Below are 27,291 nucleotides of genomic sequence, written 5' to 3' on the forward strand. Positions count from 1 at the left end.
AAGATTTCGACAGTTAACTGATCTAAACTTGTTCTGCTTGTGATATTGTTTTCAAGCAGGGAGGTCTTAAGGAGGCTCTATCAGTCCACCATTATACAAATTAAAATTGTGCAGAGTATGGGCTATTCCCACCTGCCTAGAAATGGTGGAACACACAATTCCTGCATCTTAGTGGGTGCAATAACATCACGTCAGTCTGAAATACAGAAGATTAGAAAACAGTGAACTTTGAATTCAAGAGGTTTAGATTACTTGACAAAATAGGTTTTATTACAGAACAAAAAGAACTCTGGTTGATTGGGTTATAATGATGGTTCATACTACTTATTTCATTTTGATTGAAGGAAGTCTTATAAAAAGTAATTGTAACTCTTATTTTTGGTAGGGCAATACTTCACAGCTTTGTTGCCAGAGTGATGCCAATTTAGAAATCCTTCAGTTTTTCTTGTGCAAAAATATTGCATTGGGCATATCTTCTGAGGTTGAGGGATATGAGGTAATAAGAACACGTGTACTGGTTTTGTGGGGTCCCCTGAGGGTACACAGATGCTCACACTCTAAGGCTTACAACAGTGACAGTGCCCTCTCCCTGGCCCAGGTTGACCCCTGTGTGTGGCCCTAGTGTTCAAGGGGGGCATAAAAACATTCAGCCTTAGTCTAAAATCCCTATCATCTCCAAATTGCTCTAAAAAACTCTGGGGCCTGCTGAGGCTGAGGACCTGAGAGCATGGCTAAGGGAAGGGGGCATGCTTTTTCCTGAGAAGAGACTCACTGAGGGATGGAAATATTATCATAGAGCGTAAGAAACAAACTTTATATACCTTCAAAAGGTCAAACTATGACCAATATGTAAAAGCTACAGAAAGATAGATTTGGCTCAAAATAAAGAAACCATTCTTTAATGAGAACGATCCAAAGACAGAATGGCTAATGACTTCTCTATCACTGATGTGTAATGGCTCAGTTAAGTAACCTAAACGGAAACTATAACCTCTGTCAATGAGGCAAACAATACAAAAATTTCCCTCTAGTCTCTATCCTGTTTCCTAGTGGGTTGTTCTTGACTCACATGCACCTACTTCTTAAATACAACCAGGTGAATTTGGGGGCACCAATAGGACGAGAGTTCGCACCAGAGACCAGCAAGCACGGAGTTTTCAGATGACTCCAGGCTCCAAGCTGGCCCACGTGATGCCAAATGCAGCAGAGATGAGCTGTCCCCACTGAGCTCCACCCACATTACAGATCTGTGAGCAAAATAAATGTTGTTGTTTAAGACTACTATGTTTTGCGTGATCTGTTGTATGCCCTAGTGACCAGAGCAGAGGGCAGCCTTATCCATCAACATGATCCCATGTTATCCATAAACCAGAACAGGATTCCCAGGCTCACTTTATTCTAAGCCTTCCCTCCAAAAAGATCTCGGGAGCCCTACTGCTTAACAGTAGTGTGTTCCCATGGCAACTCTGTACCCTTATGCAAGATTCCTTCTTAGGGTTTTGTCAGAACATGCCCAACTCTGCCTTTATGTTGGGAGGTACACGTAAAGTACACGTAATCACCGGTAGTCAATTTTCCCAACGTCTTCTCTCCTGGAACTAAAGTGACCTTCAATTTTAACAAGTCTAAGCAGTTGAAGAAACAGAACAATCTGTTCCACTTCATTTCCCTCATAAACAGAACTCTCGACACTCGGCATCAGCTGTTTTATCAAAGGCTTCATCTTTATTCCTAAAAGTTGGGTCTGGACTCTAAGTGTAAAATTCACAAATGAAGGCAAGGGAACTCGGCAATAATTTCCACCTATGCTGTAAATTAAAACTAAATAGAACTAATAACTCTTGGTTATTCTGGCAGTTAGAAAAGCTTTTCAATGCTTGCATCTGTACAACCATAACAAACATTACAAAAACACAGGAGTCGGTCAGCTTAGTTGGTGGATTGGCACTGGAATGAAAGCTCCATGAGGAAATCTGTCTCTTTCAGTCATTATTATATCCCTGATGCCTGGCACCCAATAAAGCTCTGTTGAATGAATAAATGAACGAATGAATGAACTGCTGCATGAGTTTGAAAAGGTACTGCTTCAGCTGACTGTGCAAGCCTAACTTTATGGAGTAAACGTGTGATTCCCTGTGCCTGGGCAAACCCACAAGACTCATCCATAATTAAAACAAATTAGGTCTGTCAAATACAAAAGGAGCCTGGAGTCAAATTAATTAAACAAAGAGGCCAGTGGACTCAGATGGCTTTAATGCCTTGGGAGCCTACTAAGCAAGCCAAAACCTAACCCTGTAAAAACCTCAAGGTTAAGAAATCGCAACTTAAGGACAGCCAATCACAAACAGCCAGCAAGGCTTTCCCAAATATGGCACCCACTTGAGCTGTAGCCAATCTATTAATTTCCTTGCTTTGCTTCTGCCTCTTCTCTATAAGTCTTTCCCCTAGTTCTTGTTAGTGGAGCGCTCTGAGGGGGAGCAGAATATGTGACCCCAAAACATGTCACTCTGGCATGTGGATCATTTTGAAATGAGGCCAATCAAGACCCAACAGATTGAAGAAAAACTTTCACCTCTTCCTTAACTACCTAGAAGAATTTAGATATGGAGCCTGACCCAGAAAGGGAACTTTTTTTTTTTAAGTTAATTTTTATTTTTGGCTGTGTTGGGTCTTCGTTGCTGCACATGGGCTTTCTCTAGTTGTGGCGAGCAGGGGCTACTCTTTGCTGAGGTGCGCGGGCTTCTCATTGTGGTGGCTCCTCTTGTTGCAGAGCACAGGCTCTAGGAACGTGGGCTTCAGTAGTTGCAGCACAAGGGCTCAGTAGTTGTGGCACACGGTTCCTAGAGCACACAAGCTTCAGTAGTTGCAGCACAAGGGCTCAGTAGTTGAGGCGTGCAGGCTCTAGGGCATGCGGGCTTCAGTAGTTGTGGCATGAAGGCTCCATAGTTGTGGCTCACAGGCTCTAGAGTACAGGCTCAGTAGTTGCAGTGCACGGGCTTGGTTGCTCTGTGACATGTGGGATCTTCCCGGGCCAGGGATTGAACCCATGTCCCCTGCATTGGCAGGCTGATTCTTAACCACTGCGCCACCAGGGAAGTCCAAAAGGTAACTGTTATCAGAGATAACTTTTAATCTGAAAGAGCTATCTGTATGGCAGGTAAACATTAACTAGCAAACATCTGCTCTTCTACTGCCCTGTGAAAAATATAGCTATAAAAACATATATAGGCCTTCCCTGGTGGCGCAGTGGTTGAGAGGCCGCCTGCCGATGCAGGGGGGACACGGGTTCGCGCCCCGGTCTGGGGGGATCCCACATGCCGCGGAGCGGCTAGGCCCGTGGGCCATGGCCCCTGAGCCTGCGCGTCCGGAGCCTGTGCTCCGCAACGGGAGAGGCCACAACGGTGAGAGGCCCATGTACCACAAAAAAAAGAAAAAAACCAAAAAAACAAAAAAATCCCATATATATACACACACATATATGCATATATGTCTGTATATATAAATATACATATATATTTGAAAAGTCCTTCTATTGTCATTCTCCACTTTGAAGCCTCAACTGCTAAATCTGCCCTTGTGTCTCACTGTCTTTATGAGGCTCCCATATGTATGTCATTAAATTTGTTTTCTCCTGTTAATCTGTCTTATGCCACTTTAATTAATACCAGCCAAAGAATCTGTAAGCGTAAAGGAAAAATTTTTTCTCCCCAGCAGCTCCTAACCAGTTTGGAATTGCCTGATTCAAAGAGATTTTTGCTCAAATAAACTCTTAAACTTTTTAATACGCTTCAGTTTATCTTTTAGCACTGGGACTATGTTAAGAATAACTAAGAAATATAAAAATGTGGCACCTGTGTAGTCTGGATGATGGTCAAGTCATTCATACAAGAAATTCCTGCTCCCATAGCAGCTCGGAGGCCAGCTGTCCCAAACTCCATTCGAGCCCCAAAACATTTTTGCAGTTCTTCTTTATTACCTTCTGCAATTAGTTGTTTCACTGACTCCAAAGTTAAGGGATTCTGCAAAACAGAAATGTACATACCAGGTGAATAAAGTAATGAAAAATCAGAAATATAAGAAAAACCTCACGATAACTCTAACCTATAGGAGAAAAAATATATATATATTATAATATATGTATATGTATGTATTTGAAAAGCATATATACATGCGTACATATACACGTAGAGGCTTTTCAATTTTCTGATGCTTTTAAAATCTGAAATATGAAGTTGGTCCTTTAAAAATTATAATGCATGACATTGTGATATAATGTTTTTATTTAGTTTTTGTTCCTAGTTCCTGGCAAAGAGGTCATAAAACCCTTGAAATTTCCTGAATGATTAGGATGAAAGGAGCATCTTTTGTTATTCATAACAAACCCGTTTCAGCCATACCTGAGTTTATTCTACTGATGTGACTCTTGGGAACCAACCAAGTGATTAGATGGTTGGAACTTTCAGCCCCACCCCCTGACTTCCAAGAAGGGGAGGTGCTGGAGATTAAGTTCAATCACTGATCATTTAATCAATCATGCCTATGTAGGAGCACTGAAGCTCTGCACTCCTTCCCACCATACTTTGCCCTATGGATCTCTTCCAACTGGCTGTTCTTGAGTTGTGTCCTTCATAATAAAATTGGTAATAGTAAGTAAAGTGCCTTCCTGAGTTCTGTGAGCTGTCCTCCAATTACCAAACCCAAGAAGGGGGTCACGAGACCCCTGGTTTATCACTGGTTGGTCAGAAGGAGAGGTGACAACCTGGGACTTTTGCAGGTATCTGAAGTGGGGACAATATTGTGGGACTAAGCCCTGAAGCTGGAGGGTCTGTGCTAACTCTGTACCGAGTTAAATTGTTGGACACCCAGTTGGTGTCCACAGAGAAATGGAAACTAGCACGGTGTGAAAAACTCACACATTTGGTATCAGAAGTATTGTGAGTAAAAGGAAATAGTTTTTCCTTTATAATGTGAGTATTATTTTCTTTCCTACAAAGGTAAGCACTTTTGGAGAAATGGAATGAACATACAGGTTCTGGGATCTAACACTTAGAATAGAATCCCAGCAACACCACCACTCACCAACTCTATACTGTTGGGCAGATTATTTAGCTTCTTGAATTCTCAGTTTCCTCATCTCTAAAATGGGAACAATCTATAACCTTCCTTACAAGGTGGTTTACATTAAATTCATGTAAAACACCCTTTTCTATCTGGCACCTAGTAATAATCAAATGTTCATTTTCTTCCCTAATGTCTTCAAATTTTCCCAGAGTGATAGCGTATATAATTTAAATCAACACCTTACTTTGGTAGTGTTTTATAAGTTGTTTTTTTTTTTTTTTTTTGCGGTACGCGGGCCTCTCACTGTTGTGGCCTCTCCCGTTGTGGAGCAACAGGCTCCGGACGCGCAGGCTCAGCGGCCATGGCTCACGGGCCCAGCCGCTCCGCGGCATGTGGGATCTTCCCGGACCGGGGCACGAACCCGTGTCCCCTGCATCGGCAGGCGGACCCTCAACCACTGCGCCACCAGGGAAGCCCTATAAGTTGTAAAATACTTTCACATACCTGGTCAAATTTGAATCTTGCAATGACTATAAGAGGCAGGCAAATAACAAAAACCCCATTTCATAGACGGGGAAGCCTCAGAGATTAAGTGTCCTGCTTAAACTGTATATGTAAGCATTAACTTAGTACCTTTCATATTACATTAACTGCTTCAAACAGACACTCACATGAATCATTTAAGTTCATTTTAAATTGCCCTTTTTTTGTGCAATAGTTGCATAAAATGTTAAGCATGGAGAAAAACGACAATTACATTAATTCCATAACAAACTTTTAAATTAAGGATTCAGGGTAACAAAGAGTAAGTACTTTATATTCTATCTTACAGTAATCACCTCAGTGGATGACCATGCAGGCAAAACATGGCCACATAATTAAACTTTGAAATGCTACTGCAATAAAATGCTGCCTTTTGGAATTAAGCCCACATTTTCAGATTGTTCCAGATTCAAAAGGAAACAAGTAAAAGCCCACCTTTTTGGTTAAAAGCAATAGCCACTGACCACAGAGCACAATCTGACCTATCAGATTGTTAGGTGCCTGCAAGTTAGGGCTCAGATCTGCAATGTAAAAGAGGTTCAATAAATACTTGCTGAGTGAATGAGAAAACAGAGACTTCAAGGTCACACCCAATATCCAGTGATTCTTTCATTCACAGTGTAGATTTGGAAAATCCTAACTGGCCTTTGATATCTATAAAAGAACTAATAGCTTGAGAGAAACCAAAGGAGGCAGAAAGGTAAGCATAAAAAAATCAAGAGGTCAGCAGCGATCAGTCATACGTGGCAGTGACACATTTGTCAGCACCCAGAGGAACAGGGATGGAGGCACAGTGGAAATGCTCAGAGGGCACCTGCTGGTGCCCCGTCACCCTTGGGGCAATCAGACTACAGGGCTGCAATGCTTTTAGCTGGCAGGAAGTTCCCTCTGGGTGCCTGTTTCAAGCCAAAGGAAAAATTGAGAGAGGAAAGAACAAGAGGAGTGGTAGCAAAAAGATGAAAAGGACAACACCCCCTCACCTCTATCCAGTGAGGTACTCTCTCTGTATACAAAGATACAACATTTTGTGGAAACTGGGTTTTTATTTCTTCAAAGGGAAAGTTTTATGAAACTAATTCATTACCAACTATGGATTCAAAAGATTTCTACTCACTGCCAGGTAGTGAGTTATCAGAAATGGAGACCTTTTCCTCCGCTAAAGAATTCACAAGAATTACAAAGAAAAACCACCCAAGGAGTTGCCAGTAGCATCAGAAACACGATGTGCTGGCATTTCATGTGAAGTGGGGGGCCCGAGGGTGAAGATGAAGGCCTGGCCCCTGCAGAAAGGGCTTGTAGTCTTCCTCACTGACTCAAATATTTCAGGTCTCTACTATTTCAGTGCACAGTAATGCACTGTGCAGGACTATGGACCATGGAATTTCGTGAATGAGTGCGCAGCACCGGCTATATGATTTGCTGGGGCCCAGTAACAAATAAACCCACAAGCAAGTGTTTTTGTTTTTGTTTTTGGCCAATCGCTAAGAGCTATGAGGAAAAAGAACAGTCTGTTTAGGGAGAGTATTAGAGAGAAATAATTTACCCTTGGAAGCCAGGGAAGCCCTCTCTGCATAAGCCACATTTAAGTTCAGACCTGAAACATAAGTAACGACATGAGAAACAAGTTCATTAGAAGAGAGCTGAGAGGAACTTTCCGGGAATACAAACAGCGTGCACGACGTAACAAGTAGGAAACGAGAGACTCAGGTTAGAAAGGAGACAGGGAGTGATGTCCGGAGCTCGGTCACTGCTTCTCTGTTTGCTCCAACACCTAAGAGAGTGAAAAGCTAGGGTGCTGTGTCCAAGGGGTTCCCCCTTCTTCTTCTCAGCAAAGTCTGAGACCTGAGAAAAACACCTGAAGCCAAGCGGGTCCAACCGAAAGGATCCATGTTTGCAACCCAGCGCCTGGGAATGCTGCTCCGCCAAGTACCCGGTAGTTTGAGGAACAGGCGGGAACAAATAGGGGTCGGTGGCGGACGCACTGCGGACTGCAGCGGACGAGCCCGCGGTCTGAGTGGCAGGAACGCGCGCTCGCCTCAATTAGGCAAGACCCCTGAGCCCCGCCGCATTCAGACCAACCCCGCTCGCTGCCCCGCTCCCGAACTTGCAGTCCCCGCCCGCCGGATGGCTGATTTTGTCCCGGGACAACCTTTCCTGGACAAACTTCAAATGTGCCACAAACCAGCCACACCGACGAGGCCTTGCCGCCGCCACGTCCTCCTCCTCGGTCTTCCGGCAGGACCAGCGCGGCCCCGCGGGGCGGAAGGAAGGGAAGGAAGGAAGCGCCTGCACCGGCACTCGCCGCAGGAAAGGCGGCGCGGCGCCCGAGGAGCGGGCAGGGGGTCCTGCACCTCCTCCGGGCGCTCCCGGCCCCCCAGCGCCCTTCACCTTGTCCCATCGCAGCCACCGGGCCGTCTCCTGGTCCAGCCGGGCGTCCATGCCGGGGCCGCCGCGTCCCGGAGCCCCCGTCCCCGCCGCCATCCCTGCGCTGCCACCACCAAGTTCAAGAGGTGGCGAGATCGTCCTTCCGGCGGGGCGGGGCGGGGCGGGGCGCGGGCGGGGCGGAGAGAACCGGCTCGGGATCCACCCGTGTCGGGAGGAAAATGACGTGCTCCGCCGGGGAGCAGCCTCCTTGCAGTGTACAGTTGCGCCTCTGGGGGCAGCGGGATAGAAGCGTGGGGTGGAAGTGGGCGTGCTGAAAGATCCCGAGGTCACTCCCATTCATACAACAGCTATTCATTCAGTTCCTACTGTGCGCCAGGCACCGGGTCAGGAGCTGGGATCCAAGCACGGGTAAGCCCAGAAAGGAGCCTAAAAGTTATGTAGAAATTCTGAGAGTCAAGAATAACCGAGAAAAATCTTGAAAAAGAAGAAAAAGTGGGAGGATTAAGACAAATAGATGATAAAACAGAATGGAGAGTCCAGAAACTAATCTACACGTATATGGACAGTTCATTTATTTCAATGGTGGCGCCGCAGAGCGAGTGGAAAGGACTTACTTTCAATTAATGGTGCTAGGTCAACTGGATATCTATGTAAGAAGAAGAAAAAAGAAACTTGAGCCCCTACCTCACATCACACCTCATATAAATATGCATTCCAGGCTAATTGTAGATAAGTGTGAAAGGTGCAATGAAACTTCTAGAAACTAAGGAGTTCATCTTCATGACCTTAGGACCACTAAGCCATAAAGGAGATGCATGCAGTGAGCATGAAAAGGTATGCGTAAGAATGTCTCTAGCAGCATTATTTGTAATAGCCCCAAACTGGAAACAACCCAAATGTACATCAACAATACAGTGGATAAATACATTATATTATATTCATACAATGATGTAGAAAAATTGTGGTGTATTCATACAGCTGTGAAAATGAACTACTGTACACATCATAGATGAGCCTCACAAACATTATGTTGAATGAGCGACATATTGGCTCATTCCATATATGTGAAATTCTAGAATAGGTAAAAATATAAGGAAAGAAAGCAGATCAATGGTTTCTAAGAACTGTGGGTGGGGACAAGGGTTGCCTGCAAAGGGCACAAGGGAATTTGGGGAAAGATGGAACTGTTCTGTGTCTTGGCTGAGGTTATGATAAACACAATACACATTTATCAAGCCTCATAGAATCGTACATGCTAAAGGGTAAATTTAAAATTATTTTTGAAGTCTTAAGAGTTAAAACTTTTAAAGGAGGCAAAACTAATCTATGGGCATCAGGAGAATGGTTACTTTGGGCAGGAAGAGGGTGCCTCCTGGGCCCATCCTTTTTCTTGACCTGGGCAGTAGTTGCTCAGGTGTGTTCACTTTGTAATAATTCACTGGGCTGCACCTATGAACTGTGCATTTTCTTTGTATTCTATTTCTTTCTTTTTCATATTCATTTATTTATTCTCTTTCAGTTTTAAAAAGAAACCAATATGTATCCAGGATCTATGAGAGCTAAGTCTAATGAGAGGCATATCATACAATATGATCATATAATCACATGAGTTAATATGTAATCATTTCAGTTAATATGTAATTACAAACTGATTGGAAGGAAAGCAAGGAGATTCCATGAGGGTGCATGTTAGTGGGCTGTCCTGGTGGGGGAAGCTTCCCTCAGCACTTGAAGCTTGTGAGGAGACAGGATGCAAGGATGCAGTTAATGTTGGGGGGAGGCAGCCTGGAAAATGCTTTCCAGATAGAGACCCTCTAAATGTGGTGCTTCCCCCAAATGAAAGCTACAAGAAGCCAGATCACAGGGAAGTAGAAGAGAAGAAGGATAGGCAGCCTCAGTCTCCCCATCTCTCAGCTTGTTGTAGGTCTGCCACACTTGGGCTGTCTCCTTTCTCTGCACCAGACCAACCTTCTTTTCAACATCCTAGGACAGAAATTGTGGACACAAAGAGTCTGAGACCAGACAGGTGTCGACTGAAGAAAAACGCACAACCTAAAGTTGTGAGTTAAGTTTTATTCAGGGACCTTACTGAGGACTGTAGCCCGGAGACAGACTCTGAGAGAGCTCTGAGGAACTGCTCCGACTAGATAATGGGGGGGAACCAGGATATGTAGGAGTTTGCTGGAAAAAAAACATGTAGTTGAACGTCAAAAGATTACTGCTAATCACAAAAAACAGACATCTCAAGGTAATGATTTTAACGCTTGTGTGGGAAGATGCAAAAGTCTGAGCTCATTGAAATTATCCCTTAGATATGCATCTTAACTATCTAGGGCCAGTATTCAAAGCACAGAGGGTTTCCAGGTTTTCTCCATTCTGCATGCCCCTCAGGGTGCACTTTCGGGGGGATTGGGGGGAGACAACGGCTAATGGCTTGATGGTGGGCAACATTTGTTGTTTACTGGAATGGCAGGCAACGTTTCCTTTCCACACAGGTCTCACTTGCACTTGCTTCCCTCCCAAATACCAGAGCTCTCCCAGGTGGGGCTGTGCAGCTTCCAGCCTTCTGCCACGGTAGGGCGGTAGGGCGGGGTGGGGGAGGGAGGGAGGGGGGTCCTCGGCCTCAGAGCTCCAATCACGCCCTCCACCATGGGGGTGGTTGCAGCTGAGTCTCTGCTGCATTTCCAAAGGTGTGGGGAATGGGGAGGCCCGAGGATCTTCTGACACTTTTCATTACATTCGTCAGCACAGAGATTATGGGCCCATGGAGACATCCTGTCAGAACTATTTAACTTCCTTTTGGGACACCAAGGGGCAGGTTTCTCAGTGCTCAATATTCAAGGAAAGAAAGCAGGTAGGTTTTTTTTTTTTTTTTTTTTTTTTGGCTGCATTGGGTCTTCATTGCTGCACACGGGCTTTCTCTAGTTGCGGCGAGCGGGGGCTACTCTTCATTGTGGTGTGCAGGCTTCTCATTGCGGTGGCTTCTCTTGTTGCAGAGCATGGGCTCTAGGCTCATGGCTGCAGTAGTTGTGGCACGTGGGCTCTAGAGCGCAGGCTCAGTAGTTGTGGCACACGGGCTTAGTTGCTCCGTGGCATGTGGGATCTTCCTGGACCAGGGCTCGAACCCTTGTCCCCTGCATTGGCAGGCGGATTCTTAACCACTGCGCCACCAGGGAAGCCCAGCAGGTAGGATTTTTCAAGCCTAGAAGAACTTTTCACAAGGAAGTTGAGAAGTTGTAAGTAAATCCTCCTCCCTTAACTTATGAAGGTCGCCAAGAGCTCAGGTACTGTGCTAAAAACAATGCACAATGGCCTTACTCTGTTACTCCCTTCTGCTTCCCGTGGGAAGCAGAAAAAGTCCTCTGAGGTTGTGTCATGGGGTCTCTATGTCCAGGAGACTTTCCCAGGGTCTCCTGTAACTAAGATGCCTGAACTGGAGGTCTTTTCGGTTCTCACAATGATGCTACAGTGACCTGAATCAGTTGATTCTCACACATGATCCCCAAATTAACATTTCATGTCTGAAGAAGCCCATGTAGAATAATAGAATGTTGGAGCAGAAAGAGTTCTTGGGGAACAATTTGGACCTCGTTTAATAGATGAGGGAACAGAGACAGAAAATTTCCAAGCCCCTCTTCGAGACACACAGCTGGTCACAGGCAAAGCCAGGATTCTTGTGCCTGCTCTCCTGATTTTCTAATCCAGTGTTCAATCAATCCCCAGCTCCACTCAGCCCATTTCTACACATTTCTATAGAAGGAAGTTCCATGAACTCTGGGAACCTGTTTCCATTTGATAGCGGCTGGGTCTTGATGAAAAACAAATATTAACCATTTCTGGCATTGATAACATTAGGTGATGCTTAAAATAATTTAATTTGTTTGTGCATGCTCTCCTGCCGCCTGAGAACTGTTTCACACATGGATGCCCCATTTTTCCTTGGAAACCTTCTCAACTTCCCCAGACACCTTGTCAGCAATTCTACCAGTTCTTTTGTATCCAGCCCAGGATAAAAGAAAGTTCTAAAACTTTTTACTTTGGGAAGCTTTAAATATTTACTAAAATTGATCCCCATGTAAATATCACCCAGGTCAACTATGATCACCCATGCCAATCTTGTTTCGTGTACCCACTTCTCTCTCCTGTATATTTTGAGGAAGATTCCAGACATCATATAATTTCAACTATAAATTTTTTAGTGTATGTCTCTAGAAGATCAGGACACATTAAAAATAACCACAAAATCATTATCTCACCTAAAAATTTTAAAGTTAAAAATTCCTTACTACAACTAAATATCCATTGAGTGTTCAAATTTGCAACCATCTAGTGTCTTAATTTTTTTTAATAGCTTGCTTGAATCAGTAGCCAAATAATCTTGCTATTGGTTAATAAGCCTTGTAGATCTCCTTTAATCTATAGGTTCTGACTAAATTTCCTTGTAATTTATTTGTTGAAGAAACTGGATTGTTTGTCCCATAGGGTTTCCCAACAGTCTGGGTTTTGCCGATTGTGTTTCTGTGGTGTCTGTTAACACGTTCCTCTGTCTCTTGTATTGCTTGTAAATTCATCACATTATAATTTTCTCTTCATAGTCTCTCCCTCACTAGTCTCCTTGAGGACAGGAATGGTGTTTTGTTTATCTTAGCCTGCCCAGAGCCTAGCACTGTAAGTGCCCAGTAAATGCGTGAAGAAATGACTGAAGTCAGGAGGCTGTTTATTCCTCGCTCATGAAGGAAAAGGGGAGGCTCTAGAGTCGGGACTGGATCTTGGCTCTACCCTTTGTTCTCTGGGGGCCCTGGGCAAGTCACTTAACCTCTCTTGGCCTCAGTCTCCTTATTTCTAAAATGGACGCAATCATAGTGTCCAGCTCATAGGGGTGATGTGGGGCTTACGTGAGGAACTACAGGTAAAATGCTTAGCCTAGTGTCTGGCATGAAGTAAGCACTCAATAAACGTTAGCTGTTATCATGAAAATTTTACTAGCTTGACAATCTACATCAGTCAGGATAGCCTAGGCTAAACAGAATAAATGAATCCCTAAATCTCAGGACTTAGTGAAACAAAGCTTTTTGTTGCTTGGTCATGCTCATGTTCAGGGTGAGTCAGGGGACGCTATACCCCACATAGTCACTCAGGGATCAGAATGTTTCCATCCTGCGGCTCCTCCATCCCAAGATGTGGCCTCCACAGTCACCATGGACTAGTGTGGGAATCACTCGTGGCTCTGAAATGCTTCTGCCTGGGAGTGGTACGTATCACTCCTACTCATACTTTAGTAGCTAGAGCTCATATGTACCCACTGAAGTGCCGGAGTACTGGGAAGTGTAGACTATCTATGTGCCCAGAAAGGAGGAGAAAGTTGGATAGGGAGGAACGCTCATGGGCACTACCACACACTCAGTGTTACCTGTGATTAAATGTTAGGACGGTTGCAAATATCAATGATTCTGATGTATTTCTAACAAGCAAGGAGTGATTCTTAGCTATTACTCAGTTGAAATTTAGAACCACCACCTGCTAAAACAGTCTGTTCTCCTCCATACAGTAGAGTGAGTTTTCTTTGTGATAGTAATCAGATGACATCCCTCTCCTGTTTTCAATCCTCCCATAGCTTCATAATGTACTTAGAATTAAAACTGTATCTTTTACCAGGGGCTTCCAAGCTCTACGTAATCTATCCCCCTGCCTTGATCTCCTGCCACTTTTCTCACTCACTTCAATCAGCCATGCCGTTCTCTGTGCTGATCTTGAAAACGTGTCAAACAAGAGCTGACCTGGAGCCTATGCCTGCACTGCTTTCCCCCAGATTCCCCAATGACAAATATCCACATTTCATTCAGGTTTCTGCTCAATTATCACCTCACTAGAAACTCTCTTCTGTAAAGTGCTGGTAAATGTTTAACAACTAGCTTCCGGGATAAAAAGCCCTGGTTTGTAGTATTTGCCAATTTCTGTGGTGTAATAACGCTCACCATGGCCGTTTCCAAGCTACCAACATGATGTCACTGAACAAAGAGTTGAGAGGAGATGCGGAGTTGCACATCATTATGTAATGTTTCCAACGCACAGATAGAATAGGCGTAAATCACTTAAAGAGCATAGATAGTAGTAACAAGTAGTAAAATAAATAGAAAATGGTGAGTTTTGAGTATTTATTACGTTCTTTTAATTATAATGTATTTACCTGGAAGTGTATTAAATTTAAATTTTAACAATGGCTGTGTTTAACATCTGGCTAGCAGAATTCCTAAAAATTTGCTAGTCAGCTCTCATGAACCAGTATAAGCTGTCAAAGACATACCTTTCCTCTCCTAAAATGGGATCTGCACCCCTCTCTCATCTTACTTTATTATTCTTCAAAGTGTTTATCACTACCTGCCATGATATTATAAATTTGATTTTTAACAGTGTCTGTCGACCGTGTTATAATGTAAATTCTTTTTTTCCGACTGAGTCCCCAGCACCTAGAACGTCATAAGAGATGTTCAGTGTTTGTTGAGGAATAAATCACTGGGTCTCCCTACACTTATGAAGAAAAAGGAAAGATGGGTATAAGAATATTATAAGATACAGATACAGCACCTACACAAACTTTTTCTCTAAAACAAACTAACATTTCTGAATTTAACCAAGAAAAGTGAACTGCTTGCCACTGTTCTCTAGCACCCCGGTTTCAAGGCTGATGAGAAAAGCAGGCATGTGCCAATAGACTTTATCAGTATACTCATTACTAGCCATAAACCCAAAGTACACCAACAGCAAACATTTCTGCAGACCAGATGGAGTTTGTCTTTCTCAGTGAAAAAATGAAAATATCTCTTATTTATGCCTATTTTCATTAAATAAATTCCTCCCATAACTCATTTTTTTTTTTTTTCCTTTTTTTCGGTACGCGGGCCTCTCACTGTTGTGGCCTCTTGCGTTGCGGAGCACAGGCTCCGGACGCGCAGGCTTAGCGGCCATGGCTCACGGGCCCAGCCGCTCCGCGGCACGTGGGATCTTCCCGGACCGGGGCACGAACCCGTGTCCCCTGCGTCGGCAGGCGGACTCTCAACTACTGCGCCACCAGGGAAGCCCCCATAACTCATTTTAATAATTCTTTGCACTTGAACTCCCACTAGGCCTCTGATCATTAAACATTTAACGCCAGGGCTGGTTAGTGTTCCCTAAGAGAGGAAGCCCAGCGTCCTCTTTCCACTTCTCTTTTTCCTCTTCATGGTGCCCAGTTGTCTAGCACATCTTGCACACCCCTGACTTGTCACAACCAGATCTCCGGGGACGAGTCATTATTTTCATTAGATGCTTGGTGACTAGTTCAGCATCATCGTGTCCTTCTGCCTCAGGTGTTTGGATGTTTGACCAGGCACTAATGAGCTGGTGAACTTAGGAAAGCACCGTCATTGAAGTGCTATGTGCCTTGGTTTCTGCCTCAGTCAGAGAAAGAGACACCTGACCACATCATCAGAGTGTGTGAGGATAAATCCTCCTAAGAGATTCTTGTTTGAAAACTTCATTGTCCTCTAAACTGTTAGTTTACTCATTCCACTTAGGACCAAGCCTTATACTAAAAACTGCATCTCTTGGAAGCGCTGAATTTAAGAGACTCAGGAGGAAGGAGAAGTTGTTTTTTCTCCCGAGCATCCTGTAATTCCTGATGTTTCTGAAACACCACCGCTTTGGCAACTGAATTATTCAGCCTTTTTAAGTCAGAACCCAGAGAAGCCACAGTTTCTGCTTGGGTAGCCACTAGGTAAGTTACTGTGCTCCAAAGGAAGCCGCAGATACACTGCATTTTCCTTTTTCATCAAGATTATTTTTATCTACTGCCTTCTCACCTCAGTCATTTCTAATTCTCCCTGAATTAATATGGAATTTAGTTTGTACTTCTTGAAGCAAACAATATTAGAAAGGAGACCAAGAGCATATTGCTAAAAGAAGTACTTTTCTGGGGCTTCCCTGGTGGCGCAGTAGTTAAGAATCCGCCTGCCAATGCCAGGGACAGGGGTTCGAGCCCTGGTCTGGGAAGATCCCACATGCCGCGGAGCAACTAATCCGGTGCACCACAACTACTGAGCCTGCGCGCCACAGCTACAGAGCCCATGTGCCACAACTACTGCAGCTGTGAGCCTAGAACCTGTGCTCTGCAACAAGAGAAGCCACCGCAGTGAGAAGCCTGCTCACCACAACGAAGAGTAGCCCTTGCTCACCTTTCTCTGCAACTAGAGAAAGCCCCTGCACAGCAACGAAGACCCAAAACAGCCAAAAATAAATAAAATAAAATTAATTAATTAAAAAAAAGTACTTGCCTCCAGTAAAATTATATTGCAGAGATAACACACAAATCATAGTTTAAGGTGGGCAATCCAGCCTTAAGTTCCTTAAAGTACCATTGTGTTTAACTCCAGAACAAAAAAGATTTTAAATTTGTAAACTTTCCCATTCTAATCACTGCTGTTTTGATCTAATCCCATTTTCTTTCTTCAATGATTTTAGCCCCCCTCCTTTTCTACCTGTAGAGATTAGATTATCATTTTCGATGACTCGTGCCTCCCCTTCCTTATAGGAAGATCATACATCCACCCTTTACTTTGCAACCTGCAGGGACTTCCTGTTTGAGGAGTAACTTCCCCTCCCCATCAATGTGGGGCGTGGCCGTGTGACCTGCTTTGTGAGGAGATGAGACATAGGTCGAACCTGAACAAAAATTTGAATAGGCACCATATTTTTCAGAAGTTCTCTTTCCCTCTGCCACTGAACAGATGTCCCAAGTGGTGCTGCTCTGTTGGTTTGCATCTGGGGATGAGAAGCCACAAGCAGCGAGTTGCAGCACCTGTCCCATCACATGACACGTGATGTGGTCAAGACAGAAATATTTGCAAACCACTGGGATTTGCGGGGTCATTTGCTACTGCAGCAAAGCTGACTAATCCACCCTGGAGTGGATTTACCTGCTTTGAGGATGGTTGGAATAAAAGAATGTTTGGATTTTAAAAGTTAGCCCTTCTAATTTTTCCCATACCATATGATGATAAAAGTATTCAGAGAAAGTTCCCTAATCAATTTGAATATTTCCCCCAAGTCACCAGCTTGATGAGGGACAGTCAGGGTTTTCAGCCTCCTCTTACTGGTAAACAAAACAAAACAAAACAAAACCACAATGTTTCTCAACAAACTACAGGCACTATGTACCCTGAATAATTGAAACATTTTGACTATTAAATTTTTCATGTTTTGCTTTTCAAATGCCTTCAGACTAGCAGAAAGATAAAAATACTTCTGCAAAAAGCACAAAGGCAAAAAATTTCCACAGTTCTTGAATACTGGTAATTATCACATTCTGAGAAACATTGTGTCATAGTGTGACTTGATGAAATCATTAAAATGTGGTTTGACAACTATAATTTGCTCTAGACAGGCTCCTTTTCAAATTAAAGGCTAGATAATTATATAGCTGGACATCTAAATAATTAAAGGTTTTCAGTGAACGTTATCATTTCTGTATATCAAATGTCCCATTGCTTGGTTTTATGTCTTAATGTTCATTTACATTTCTGTGTATGTATTTTACTTTAGTAATGGAGAAAAAAATTTTCACAAGAAGTGCTAAAGAAGTGAAAATTGATGAAATATGTCTAATACACGGAAGGCTAGATGCTGGGGATGTTATAATGAAAAAGAAAAATAAAATAAAGAAGGCTCAGAAAGGTAACTAAACAACTTCAGATCACAGACTCAATCTGACAGATAAACATTAAAACATTAGTTTTGTTAATGGTAAGACCTAGATTGAGGCTTTGCACCAAGAATAGCAGGTTGGCCACATACTTTTCTTTCACCCCTTCTAAAACCACAGTAAGGTAGAAATAAAGGGACACTTTAGGAGGATATAAATCTACCAGGACAAAGAGAATCAAGAGGGGTGGGAAACAGCAACACATGTTGGATGCTGGAAAGCAGGTAGAAGAATATGGCTGATGTAGCAGCCTGGAGGGACAGGAGTCCTAAACTAGTGTAGAAAGCCAGGAATAATCCAGTTCATATGCAGAACCCTAAACACTTGGGAATTGGTAGAACCAGACAATTCTACAGGTAAAAATAAACATGGGGCTAAAACCAGAGAAGACTGGCTGAAAATCTGTTTAAGAAGCAGTTAGATCTCTACACTTCTTGCCCTCCATGCCAATGACAGTTGCCCCTTTGCCACATATACTAGCAGAGGGCTGAAGGTTTATTTTCTGGTGTTTAAAGTCTCTTGACCGAGGAACCCAGATACGAGTTAAGATCAAGATACCAATGTGAAGGTAGGCCGAATAGTAAAATGTTACCTACTGTACAGCCTCATGTATATCAATGAAATTAGAACATTCCCTCATACCATATATAAAAATAAACTCAAAATGGTTTAAAGACATAAACATAAGACATGACACCATAAAACTCCTAGAAGAGAACATAGGCAAAACATCCTCTGACATAAATTGTAGCAATATTTTCTTAGATCACTCTCCCAAGGAAAAAGAAATAAAAGCAAAACTAAACAAATGGAACCTAGTCAAACTTAAAAGCTTTTGCACAGCAAAGGAAACCAGCAACAAGATGAAAAGACAACCTACGGACTGGGAGAAAATATTTGCAAACAATGAGACCAACAAGGGGTTAATTTCCAAAATATACAAACAGCTCATGTAACTCAGTGTCAAAAAACAAAAAACCCAATCAATAAATAGGCAGAAGACCTAAATAGACATTGCTCCAAAGAAGACTTACAGATGGCCAACAGGCACATGACAAGATGCTCAACATTACTAATTATTAGAGAAATGCAAATCAAAACTACAATGAGGTATCACCTCACACTGGTCAGAATGGCCATCATCAAAAAGTCTACAAATAATAAATGCTGGAGAGGGTGTAGAGAAAAGTGAACCCTCCTACACTGTTGGTGGGAATGTAAATTGGTGCAGCCACTATGCAAAACAGTATGGAGGTTCCTTAAACAACTAAAAATAGAGCTACCATATGACCCAGCAATCCCACTCCTGGCCCTATATCTGGAAAAGACTAAAACTCTAATTCTGTTACCAAAAGTTGGGGTCTGGCTGCTCACCACTCTAAAGCCAATAAAGAGGCAAGGTTGGTGGAAAGGAAAGTTTGCTTTACTTCAGAGGCCAGCAATCGTGGGGGAGGGTGGACTCATGTCCAAAGGCCAGCTCCCCACCACTGACAGTCAGTGGGCAAGAGCTTTTATAGGCAGAGGGAGGGGGCTACATGCAGAAACAGCATAGTCAGCTCTGACAGTCATCTTGAGGTTGGTCATACAGTGGTCTGATCAGCACTGTCTTGGTTGTTTTAAGTACAGTTACAGTTAGTCTTCACTTCTGGAGCAGTTTGTTCCCATTTCTTTGAGGTGAGTTCTTGGAATTGTGGCAGCTTATGTTGTGGCTACAGTCTGGTCATCATGTAGTTAACTTCTTCCACCTGGTGGCGGTTTCAGTACCTGCAAGACAGCTCACAGGATACGGCTCAGAATATTATCTATAGCCCTTGAGGAGGAACTAAAGGTCCTTGACTTTGCTTAATGACTAAACTATTATTATTTGGTATTGTTTGACCGTTTTCCTTTGCTTCTGCATTTTCTCACTTCTCTGATTCCACTTACTTTGGTTAAAGTTTTTCCACAGACAAAAGGCAGGTGGAGGACCTGGGGGGAAGGACCTTAGGGTCCTGCTCCATCTCAATTCAAAAAGATATGTGCATCCCAATGTTCATAGCAGCACTACTTACAATAGCCAAGACATGGAAACAAACTAAGTGTCCATCAACAGATGAGTGGATAAAAGAAGATGTGGTACACACACACACACACACACACACACACACACACACACACACAAAATGGAATATTACCCGGCCATAAAAAAGGATGAATTATTGCCATTTGCAGCAACATGGATGGACCTAGACAATATCATGCTAAATGAAGTCAGACAGAGAAAGACAGATATATATTATATGATATCACCTATATGTGGAATCTAAAAAAATTATACAAATGAATTTATTTACAAAACAGAAACAGACTCACAGCCATAGAAAACAAACTTATGGTTACCAAAGTGGAAAGAGGAGGGGGAGGAATAAATTAGGAGTATGGGATTAACAAATGCACACTACTATATATAAAATAGATAAACAACAAGAATTTACTGTGTAGCACAGGGAACTATATTCAGTATCTTGTAATAACCTATACTGGAAAAGAATCTGAGAAAATATATATAACTGAATCACTTTGCTGTACATGTGAAAGTAACACACTGTTGTAAATCAACTATACCTCAACTTAAAAAATTATTCACTGAATATTGATATTGACCCAGGCATCTTGCCAATCTGTCTTTCCAGAATGGTGAGAGTCTTACTGGAGAATACGACCAGCCCAAGAAGAAAGAATAAGAGCTAGTGATATTGAGAGTTTCCCCCAATGAAATCGGTAGCTAAGTGGCATTATGATGAAGCTCATGCAGCACATAGAATGTCCAGTTAGTTATTCGTGCCCTACTCTTAAATATAAGAAGTCAGCCCAGAATCACCAGATTTTGAGCAATCCTCCAATATGAAAGACAGAGGCCAAAATAAACAAGAAAAAGTAAAAAACCAAAAAGACTATACAAAACAGAGATTAATATCTTGATAAAAATAAGGAAAAATGCATTTATGAAGTAATAACAGAATTATTAAGAAAAAGAGATTTATAGACCAGAAAATATGGAAATTAAAAACACAATAGGAGAAAAAATATCCTAAAGTATGGTTGGAAGAAAAACTTAAGGAAATCTCCCAAAAAGTAGAAAAAAAACAAAGAGGAGGAAAAAATATTAAGTGAGAAATTAAAAAGTATTTTAGGGATTCCAGGAAAGGAGAGAAAAGAAAATGGAGGGAAAGAAATCATTGAAGAAATAATTTAAGACAATTTTCCAGACATGAGTTTCCAGATTGAAAGGGCCGACTGAGTTCCTAATAAAATACATCTAAAAAGACCCACATTTCACATCATAGTGAAATTTCAGCATGTTCTCTCCAAATGAGGGAGTGAATCCATTTAGAAGAAGACATGGGACCCAAGAAGCAGGTGACCCGTAAGAGAAAGATGAAAGTTATCTCTAGGATGACACCGAGGGAGCCATCCGAATGCCCTCTGTGCAGCTGGCCCAGGTATTAATCCATCCAGACCAGAGCAGGTCAGAAGGCACCAGGAGAGACGGCTTCAAAAAGTTGAAAGTGATAAAATTCCTGATGTATTGTACTGAAAGGAGACTTACTCAACTGGAGGAAAAGTTGGGAATAAATTAGTGACAAATTCTTAGGAATGTAAGCAAATTTAAAGAAAGGTAATTATAAGCTCTAGGGAAATAAATTGTACAGGAAAAAAAATTAATACGACATAAATTGGCTGTCAACAGAGTTTACGTTCTACATGGCCATAAATGGAAACTCTAAATATTGATTTCACCAAACTTACAACATATTGGGAGGGTGGGATATTGAGAGGAATGTGTATGTGTGTGTGTGTGTGTCTGTCTGTCTGTCTGTCTGCCTGTGGGTTAAAAAAATGTAAACCATCATCTTCTGTGGTGAGAAATCAGTAACTTATGTTTAAAAGTAAAAAAAAAAAATCAAGGTGTATCTATATAAGCATGTTATTTGGAACTATAGAGGGAAAGACAAAACCAGTTAAAAGAGTTAAACGAAGTTGCATTACTGTGAAACGGTGGTGGTTACAGAGGCTGCTGTTTTTCATAACGAGCTTTGTAGAATTATGTAACTCTTTAAAACTATAAACATGTATAACTTTGATAGATATAAAATAAATTAAACAAAAAAAATCTGTATGGAAAAAGAGGCTTTGAGGTGAAGCCAAACAGCTGAGCATAAATTGGGCTGACCTGGTTTCTTTTCAAGGACTGAGCTCTGGGGCACCCCAATCTTCAGGGACACCTGAGAAGGCACAGCCAGAACTGTTGCAGGAGACCCAGGGCATGGGAGGTCCTGGAGGCCAGTGAGGCAAGTGTTTCAAGGAGGAATGGTCAGCTTTCTCAAATGCTGCTGAGAAGAAAACTCAGAAATGATCACTGGAATAAAGATTACACAAATGCCAGGTATTTGCTTGAGATTTCCAGCCTTCAGAAAGAAGCCATTAGCCTCCTAGTTTAGTGATTCCCAAATCAAAATTACCTGAAGCCTTTAAAACAAAGCTCTCTCATTCACATACATATACCTTCACACACATGCACACACACACACCGGCTCAAAACTGAACTAGATAGAGTTAGATCATTGGGTTTTATGGGGCGGGACCTGGAATTTGCATCTCAGGACATTGCAGTTCTGATTCTGATGGTCAGCAAGAGTTGGGGAATGCTAGGCTGGCTAGACTTTATCCAAAACAGGAGCTGATAGCTGGGCATTGTCCACGCCTACGATTCCTGCCCCTTCTCAAACGTCACATATTTTGTCCTCAACAATAATTCACATATTGAAGCTTGCGTTCATACTGGCTTCATATCTAGCAAGGCTTTGAGCATTCTGTTTTAATATATTCATTTTGCCTTAAAGAAAGTAAATGGACTGTGCCTCGATTGTGATTTTTCTTCTAGAGTTTCATATTATTACAAGTAATGTTTATTCTTATGCGTTATCCCACTTGTCATTCAGACATTGAAGACTGTTTCTTCTTAATAACAGCATTAGATGGGTATTGAGACAAGCAAGCAAAACTTCTCTTTCAATGGCTTTTGAAAAGAACAACTTAGCAAACAGTAAAATTTCTGATTCAGTTATTAATCCTGCAGCCATCTTTTAATCCATAATGACTTCCTGAAACAGTAAAAATAAGTAATAATTTTTCTTGTATTAATGGTTATTTATTTCTATTAGGCAACCTGGTAATACTATTCTCTTCTCTGAAAGTAAAGATAACTATTTAAAAACAGCTTCTTTTTAAAAATATATACAACATTATTTGCCACCTTAATCATTTTCAAGTGCACAGTTCTGTGGTGTTAAGTACATTCACATTGTTGGGCTAGCAGTACACCATCTCCAGAACTAAAACAGCTCTTTTTTAAATGTCTGAAGATAGTTTTACATGCTTAATATCTACTAAAAAATTAAGTGTTGGCCAAGCTAATAAAATTAATATAAATATTAAGAGAATGTTAATAAAATAACTTATGAGTATCTTGAAATATCACATTTTCTTCTTTTTCCTACTGTATTCGTTTTCTATTGCTGGATAACAAATTACCTGAGTTGAGCAGCTAAAAACAACACACATTTTACATTCTTTTTATCATAATAAGTCTTTGAAATCTGATGGGTCTAGTACGCTGACATTACATTTCAATTCGGACTAGCCTCATTCCAAGTGCTCAGCGACCACCTGTTAACATCCTTGCTACATGAAGACACATCTCAGAAGCAGAAGGCTGCAGGATTAAACCCAGGAGCATGTGGCAGTTATGTCAATTGCATGCAGTTCACATTGTCCCATCCTGGCTTTGTAGGAGGCCCATGAATGGTCTTTACCAGATAAACTCCTTCTAGGTGGAGGAGCTGGGAACTCCAGGGCATGGTCTTGGTCATGGTCCTCCCACCATGGGAGGATGTGGTCTAGACTTATTTTAGAAAATATCAATGGTCCAAGACCTTGTCTACTGACAAGCTTAAACCTGGGGAAGGTTATATAAGGTACAGACGAAATTAGTATTATTGGCTTATCACAATTGCAGCAAAAGTGTTGCAAATTACCACCACAACTCACATGTACCCACAAAGGTAGATTTTGCAGTTCTATAGCACGTCTATTTCTCTTGTCTCCACCATGAGGACTTTGAGAATGTTCACACACTGGTGATGGGAGTGTGTATGGGTAGAGCCACCTTGGAAAACAAGTGAAATAGTAAATGTACACACTCTAAGCTTCAGCATTTCCCTCTCAGGTGTATAAGATTGAGCTGGAGTCTGTAAAATTTTTCTGTAAAGGGCCAGATAGTAAATACTTGGGGTTTTGTGGGCCAGAAGATCTTTGGCACAGCTCCTCAGCTTTGCTGCTGTGCTTGGAAAGCAGGCATAGGCAACCTGGAACTGAACGGGTGTGTTTATGTTCCAATAACACTTTATTTGTAGACACTGAAATTTGAATTTCATATAATATTCTCATGTGACAGATATTCTGTTTCTTTTCTTCAACCATTTCAGATATACAAATCATTCCCAGTTAGTGGGCCATACAAAAACAAGCAGCAGATTGTCCTAGAGGAACTGTTGCACACCGGCAGTGTAACTCTTAATTGCAACAAAATAAAAAGTCTACTGCCAAAGCATAGACAGTAAGTAATAGTTTGTGATATACTCATAGGGTGGAACACTGCACAGCACGGAAAATGCATGAGCTACAGTTACATGTATCAGTGTGAATGGATTCCAAACACTTAATATTGATCAAAAAACCAAGTCACAGAATTCATACAGTATGAATTCATAACAGTTATAATAAAGGTAAAAAAAAAGCAGAATTAAACAGTACAGAGGTGATAAAACTATAAAGAAAGGCAAGGAAATTATAAACACATAATCCAAGAAAATGTTTCCCTTAGGAATGAGAAGAGATGGAGATACATTGGGAGAAGCATAACGGGGCTTCCAAGTTACTGGAATTTTCCCATTTCCTAAATTTCCATGCTGGGCATGTAGGAGTGCCTTTTCCTAAGGTGTATATACAAATAATATACACTTATAAATATATATTTTACTAATTTTTAAAAAGGATCGCTACTGAAAATTTGAAGTTGGTATAGTGCTTTATTTCACAGATTTGTTTACATATTAGGGATTTAGCAAATGAATCTTAGTTTTATAGGAAAGGGCGCCCTCTTCAGGCAATATGTCCAAAGTTGTTAAAGATTTTAAATAGAAAATATGGGCTTATAAAAAATTTATACCAGGGCTTCCCTGGTGGCGCAGTGGTTGAGAGTCCACCTGCCGATGCAGGGGACACGAGTTCGTGCCCCGGTCTGGGAAGGTCCCACATGCCGCGGAGCGGCTAGGCCCGTGAGCCATGGCCGCTGAGCCTGCGCGTCCGGAGCTTCTGCTCTGTCCGCAACGGGAGAGGCCACAACAGTGAGAGGCCGGCGTACCGCAAAACAAAACAAAAAACACCTCATAGAATCACAGGACCAAGAGGCACTTTGCGAGGTGTTTTATGTCTAACCTTAACCAGTACAAAGTATTTTATTTTTGGAAGTCTCCAGGGAAGCATTTTTGCTATTTTAATTGAATAATATGACTTATCTTAGTTAAAAAAAAAAATCCCTGTTTCTTTCCTAATTTCTGTTTATTACCAATATATAAAATCCCTTTGACTCCTTCCTTGAAAGGTTTAAGGTACAATTACAGAAATACTTATCGTGGGATGTCTCCCTGTGTTAACACCTATAGATGGGAAAGGCTTAGTTTCTTGTTATTGGCAATAACTTACATATTCTTGCAAGTATTTCAGAATTCTATTTCTATTCAAAGAGAAAAACTCTATCCAGATCTAAGACCTTGTGGTTTACCCAAATGTTCAACATAAGCCTTCATTTAATGTGTATATTATAGTACAGTCTATGAAAATGATTTATACAAAAATTACCATTTACTCAGCAATTGGTAAAAATATAGTGGAATTAATAAATCTGTTCTTTTGGCCCAGGCATTGCAATGTAGTTAAATAAAATTTGTTCCTTTGTTAACTCACTAAACAGGTACTTATTAAATATTATTATTATTGTAACATTAAACATAGTATTTATTCTCCCAGATCATCTTATACCATCATTGTATTAAAAATAAAGTTTCAAAAAAATTCCTTTTTTTAGTTGTTAGTTTTTAAAACATTACAAAATATTTGTTAATTTTTTATTTTCCTTTTCTTTCATGGTTATCAAAACTTAATTTCTATTAAAGGCTTTATTGGCCCTAAAACTGTTTTAGAGAAAAACATGTTAATTGAGTAAAAAATGGGTTGTACTTCTTTAAAAAAAATTGTATCATTTTAATTTGTATGGAAGAATGAAAAGTGGACAGCAGAAATTAGAATTCTAGAATTTTAAAACTGGAAAAGATTTTAGAGATCATCTTGTCTGTTACAGCTGTCCACTGAGGGCTGAGTAAACTGAGTTATAAAGTGGTCACTTGATATTTCCCAAATCATACAATTTTAGTAATTGAAACAACTCTTTTAATCAGTTGCAAATGAACTTAAGTAAAAGGTTGGGTTTTTTTTTTAGTTTTTAAAATTTATTTTTATTGAAGTATAGTTGATTTACAATGTTGTGTTACTTTCTGCTGTACAGCAAAGTGATTCAGTTATGCACATATATACATTCTTTTCTAAACTCTTTGCCATTATGGCTTATCCCAGGATATTGAATATAGTTCCCTGCACTATACAGTAGGACCTTGTTGCTTAGTCATTCTATATGTAATCGTTTGCATCTACTAACCCCAAACTCCCAGTCCATCCCTCCCCCAACCCTGCTCCCCCTTGGCAACCACAAGTCTGGTCTCTATGTCTGTCTGTTTCTGTTTCATAGATAGGTTCATTTGTGCCATATTTTAGATTCCACATATAAGTGATATCATATGGTATTTGTCTTTCTCTTTCTGATTTACTTCACTTAGTATGATAATCTCTAGTTGCATCTGTGTTGCTGCAAATGGCATTATTTCATTCTTTTTTATGGCTGAGTAGTACTCCATTGTATATATGTACCATATTTTCTTTTTCTTTTTTTTTGGCTTAAACAACAGATATTTATTTTCAATTCTGGAAGCTCAACATCCAAGATCAAGGTGTCTGCAGAGCTGATTTCTTCTGAGGCCTCTCTCTTTGGTTTGTAGGTGACTGTTTTTTCTGTGTCTTTGTATGGTCCCTCTGTGTCTGTCTGTGTCCTAATCGCTTCTTTTTTTTTTTATACATCTTTATTAGAGTATAACTGCTTTACAATGTTGTTAGTTTCTGCTGTACAACAAAGTGAATCAGCTATATGTATACATATATCCCCCATCTCCTCCCTCTTGAGCCTCCCTCCCACCCCAGTAAAAGGTTTTTACCTTTATGCAATAGTTTCTTTAGTGGTCATTTGATATGCCTAGTCTTCTCTCTCTGGGTAGTTGGGAGGCAGTGTTGTGTAGAGGGAAAAAAGCTTTCAAGTCAGAGAGAGAGCTGGGAGCTGGCTCTCCCCACTTGGTGGC

The 27,291-nt window shown here is 41.3% G+C and overlaps 1 protein-coding gene across 4 annotated transcripts in view; it reads right to left on the reverse strand.

Moving 5' to 3' along the window:
• PGM2 (phosphoglucomutase 2) overlaps positions 1-27,291 on the reverse strand; it is a 136,601-nt gene that overhangs the window by 25,039 nt on the left and 84,271 nt on the right. Inside the window, exons 1-3 of one of the 4 annotated variants that reach the window (XM_027103183.1) lie at positions 7,993-8,115; positions 6,040-6,125; positions 3,852-4,019 (exon numbers count right to left, since the gene is read on the reverse strand). In XM_027103183.1, the coding sequence (XP_026958984.1) occupies positions 3,852-4,019; positions 6,040-6,125; positions 7,993-8,002 (264 nt within the window). In that variant the 5' untranslated portion in view covers positions 8,003-8,115. Of the gene's footprint in view, positions 1-3,851; positions 4,020-6,039; positions 6,126-7,147; positions 7,193-7,992; positions 8,124-27,291 lie in introns of those variants that run through there. The other 3 variants (XM_027103182.1, XM_027103184.1, XM_027103185.1) reach the window with 3 other exon arrangements.

Source organism: Aethalodelphis obliquidens, unplaced genomic scaffold, assembly GCF_003676395.1.
Source record: "Aethalodelphis obliquidens isolate GAN/ISIS:26980383/991018 unplaced genomic scaffold, ASM367639v1 scaffold6, whole genome shotgun sequence".
Lineage (NCBI taxonomy): Eukaryota > Metazoa > Chordata > Mammalia > Artiodactyla > Delphinidae > Aethalodelphis > Aethalodelphis obliquidens.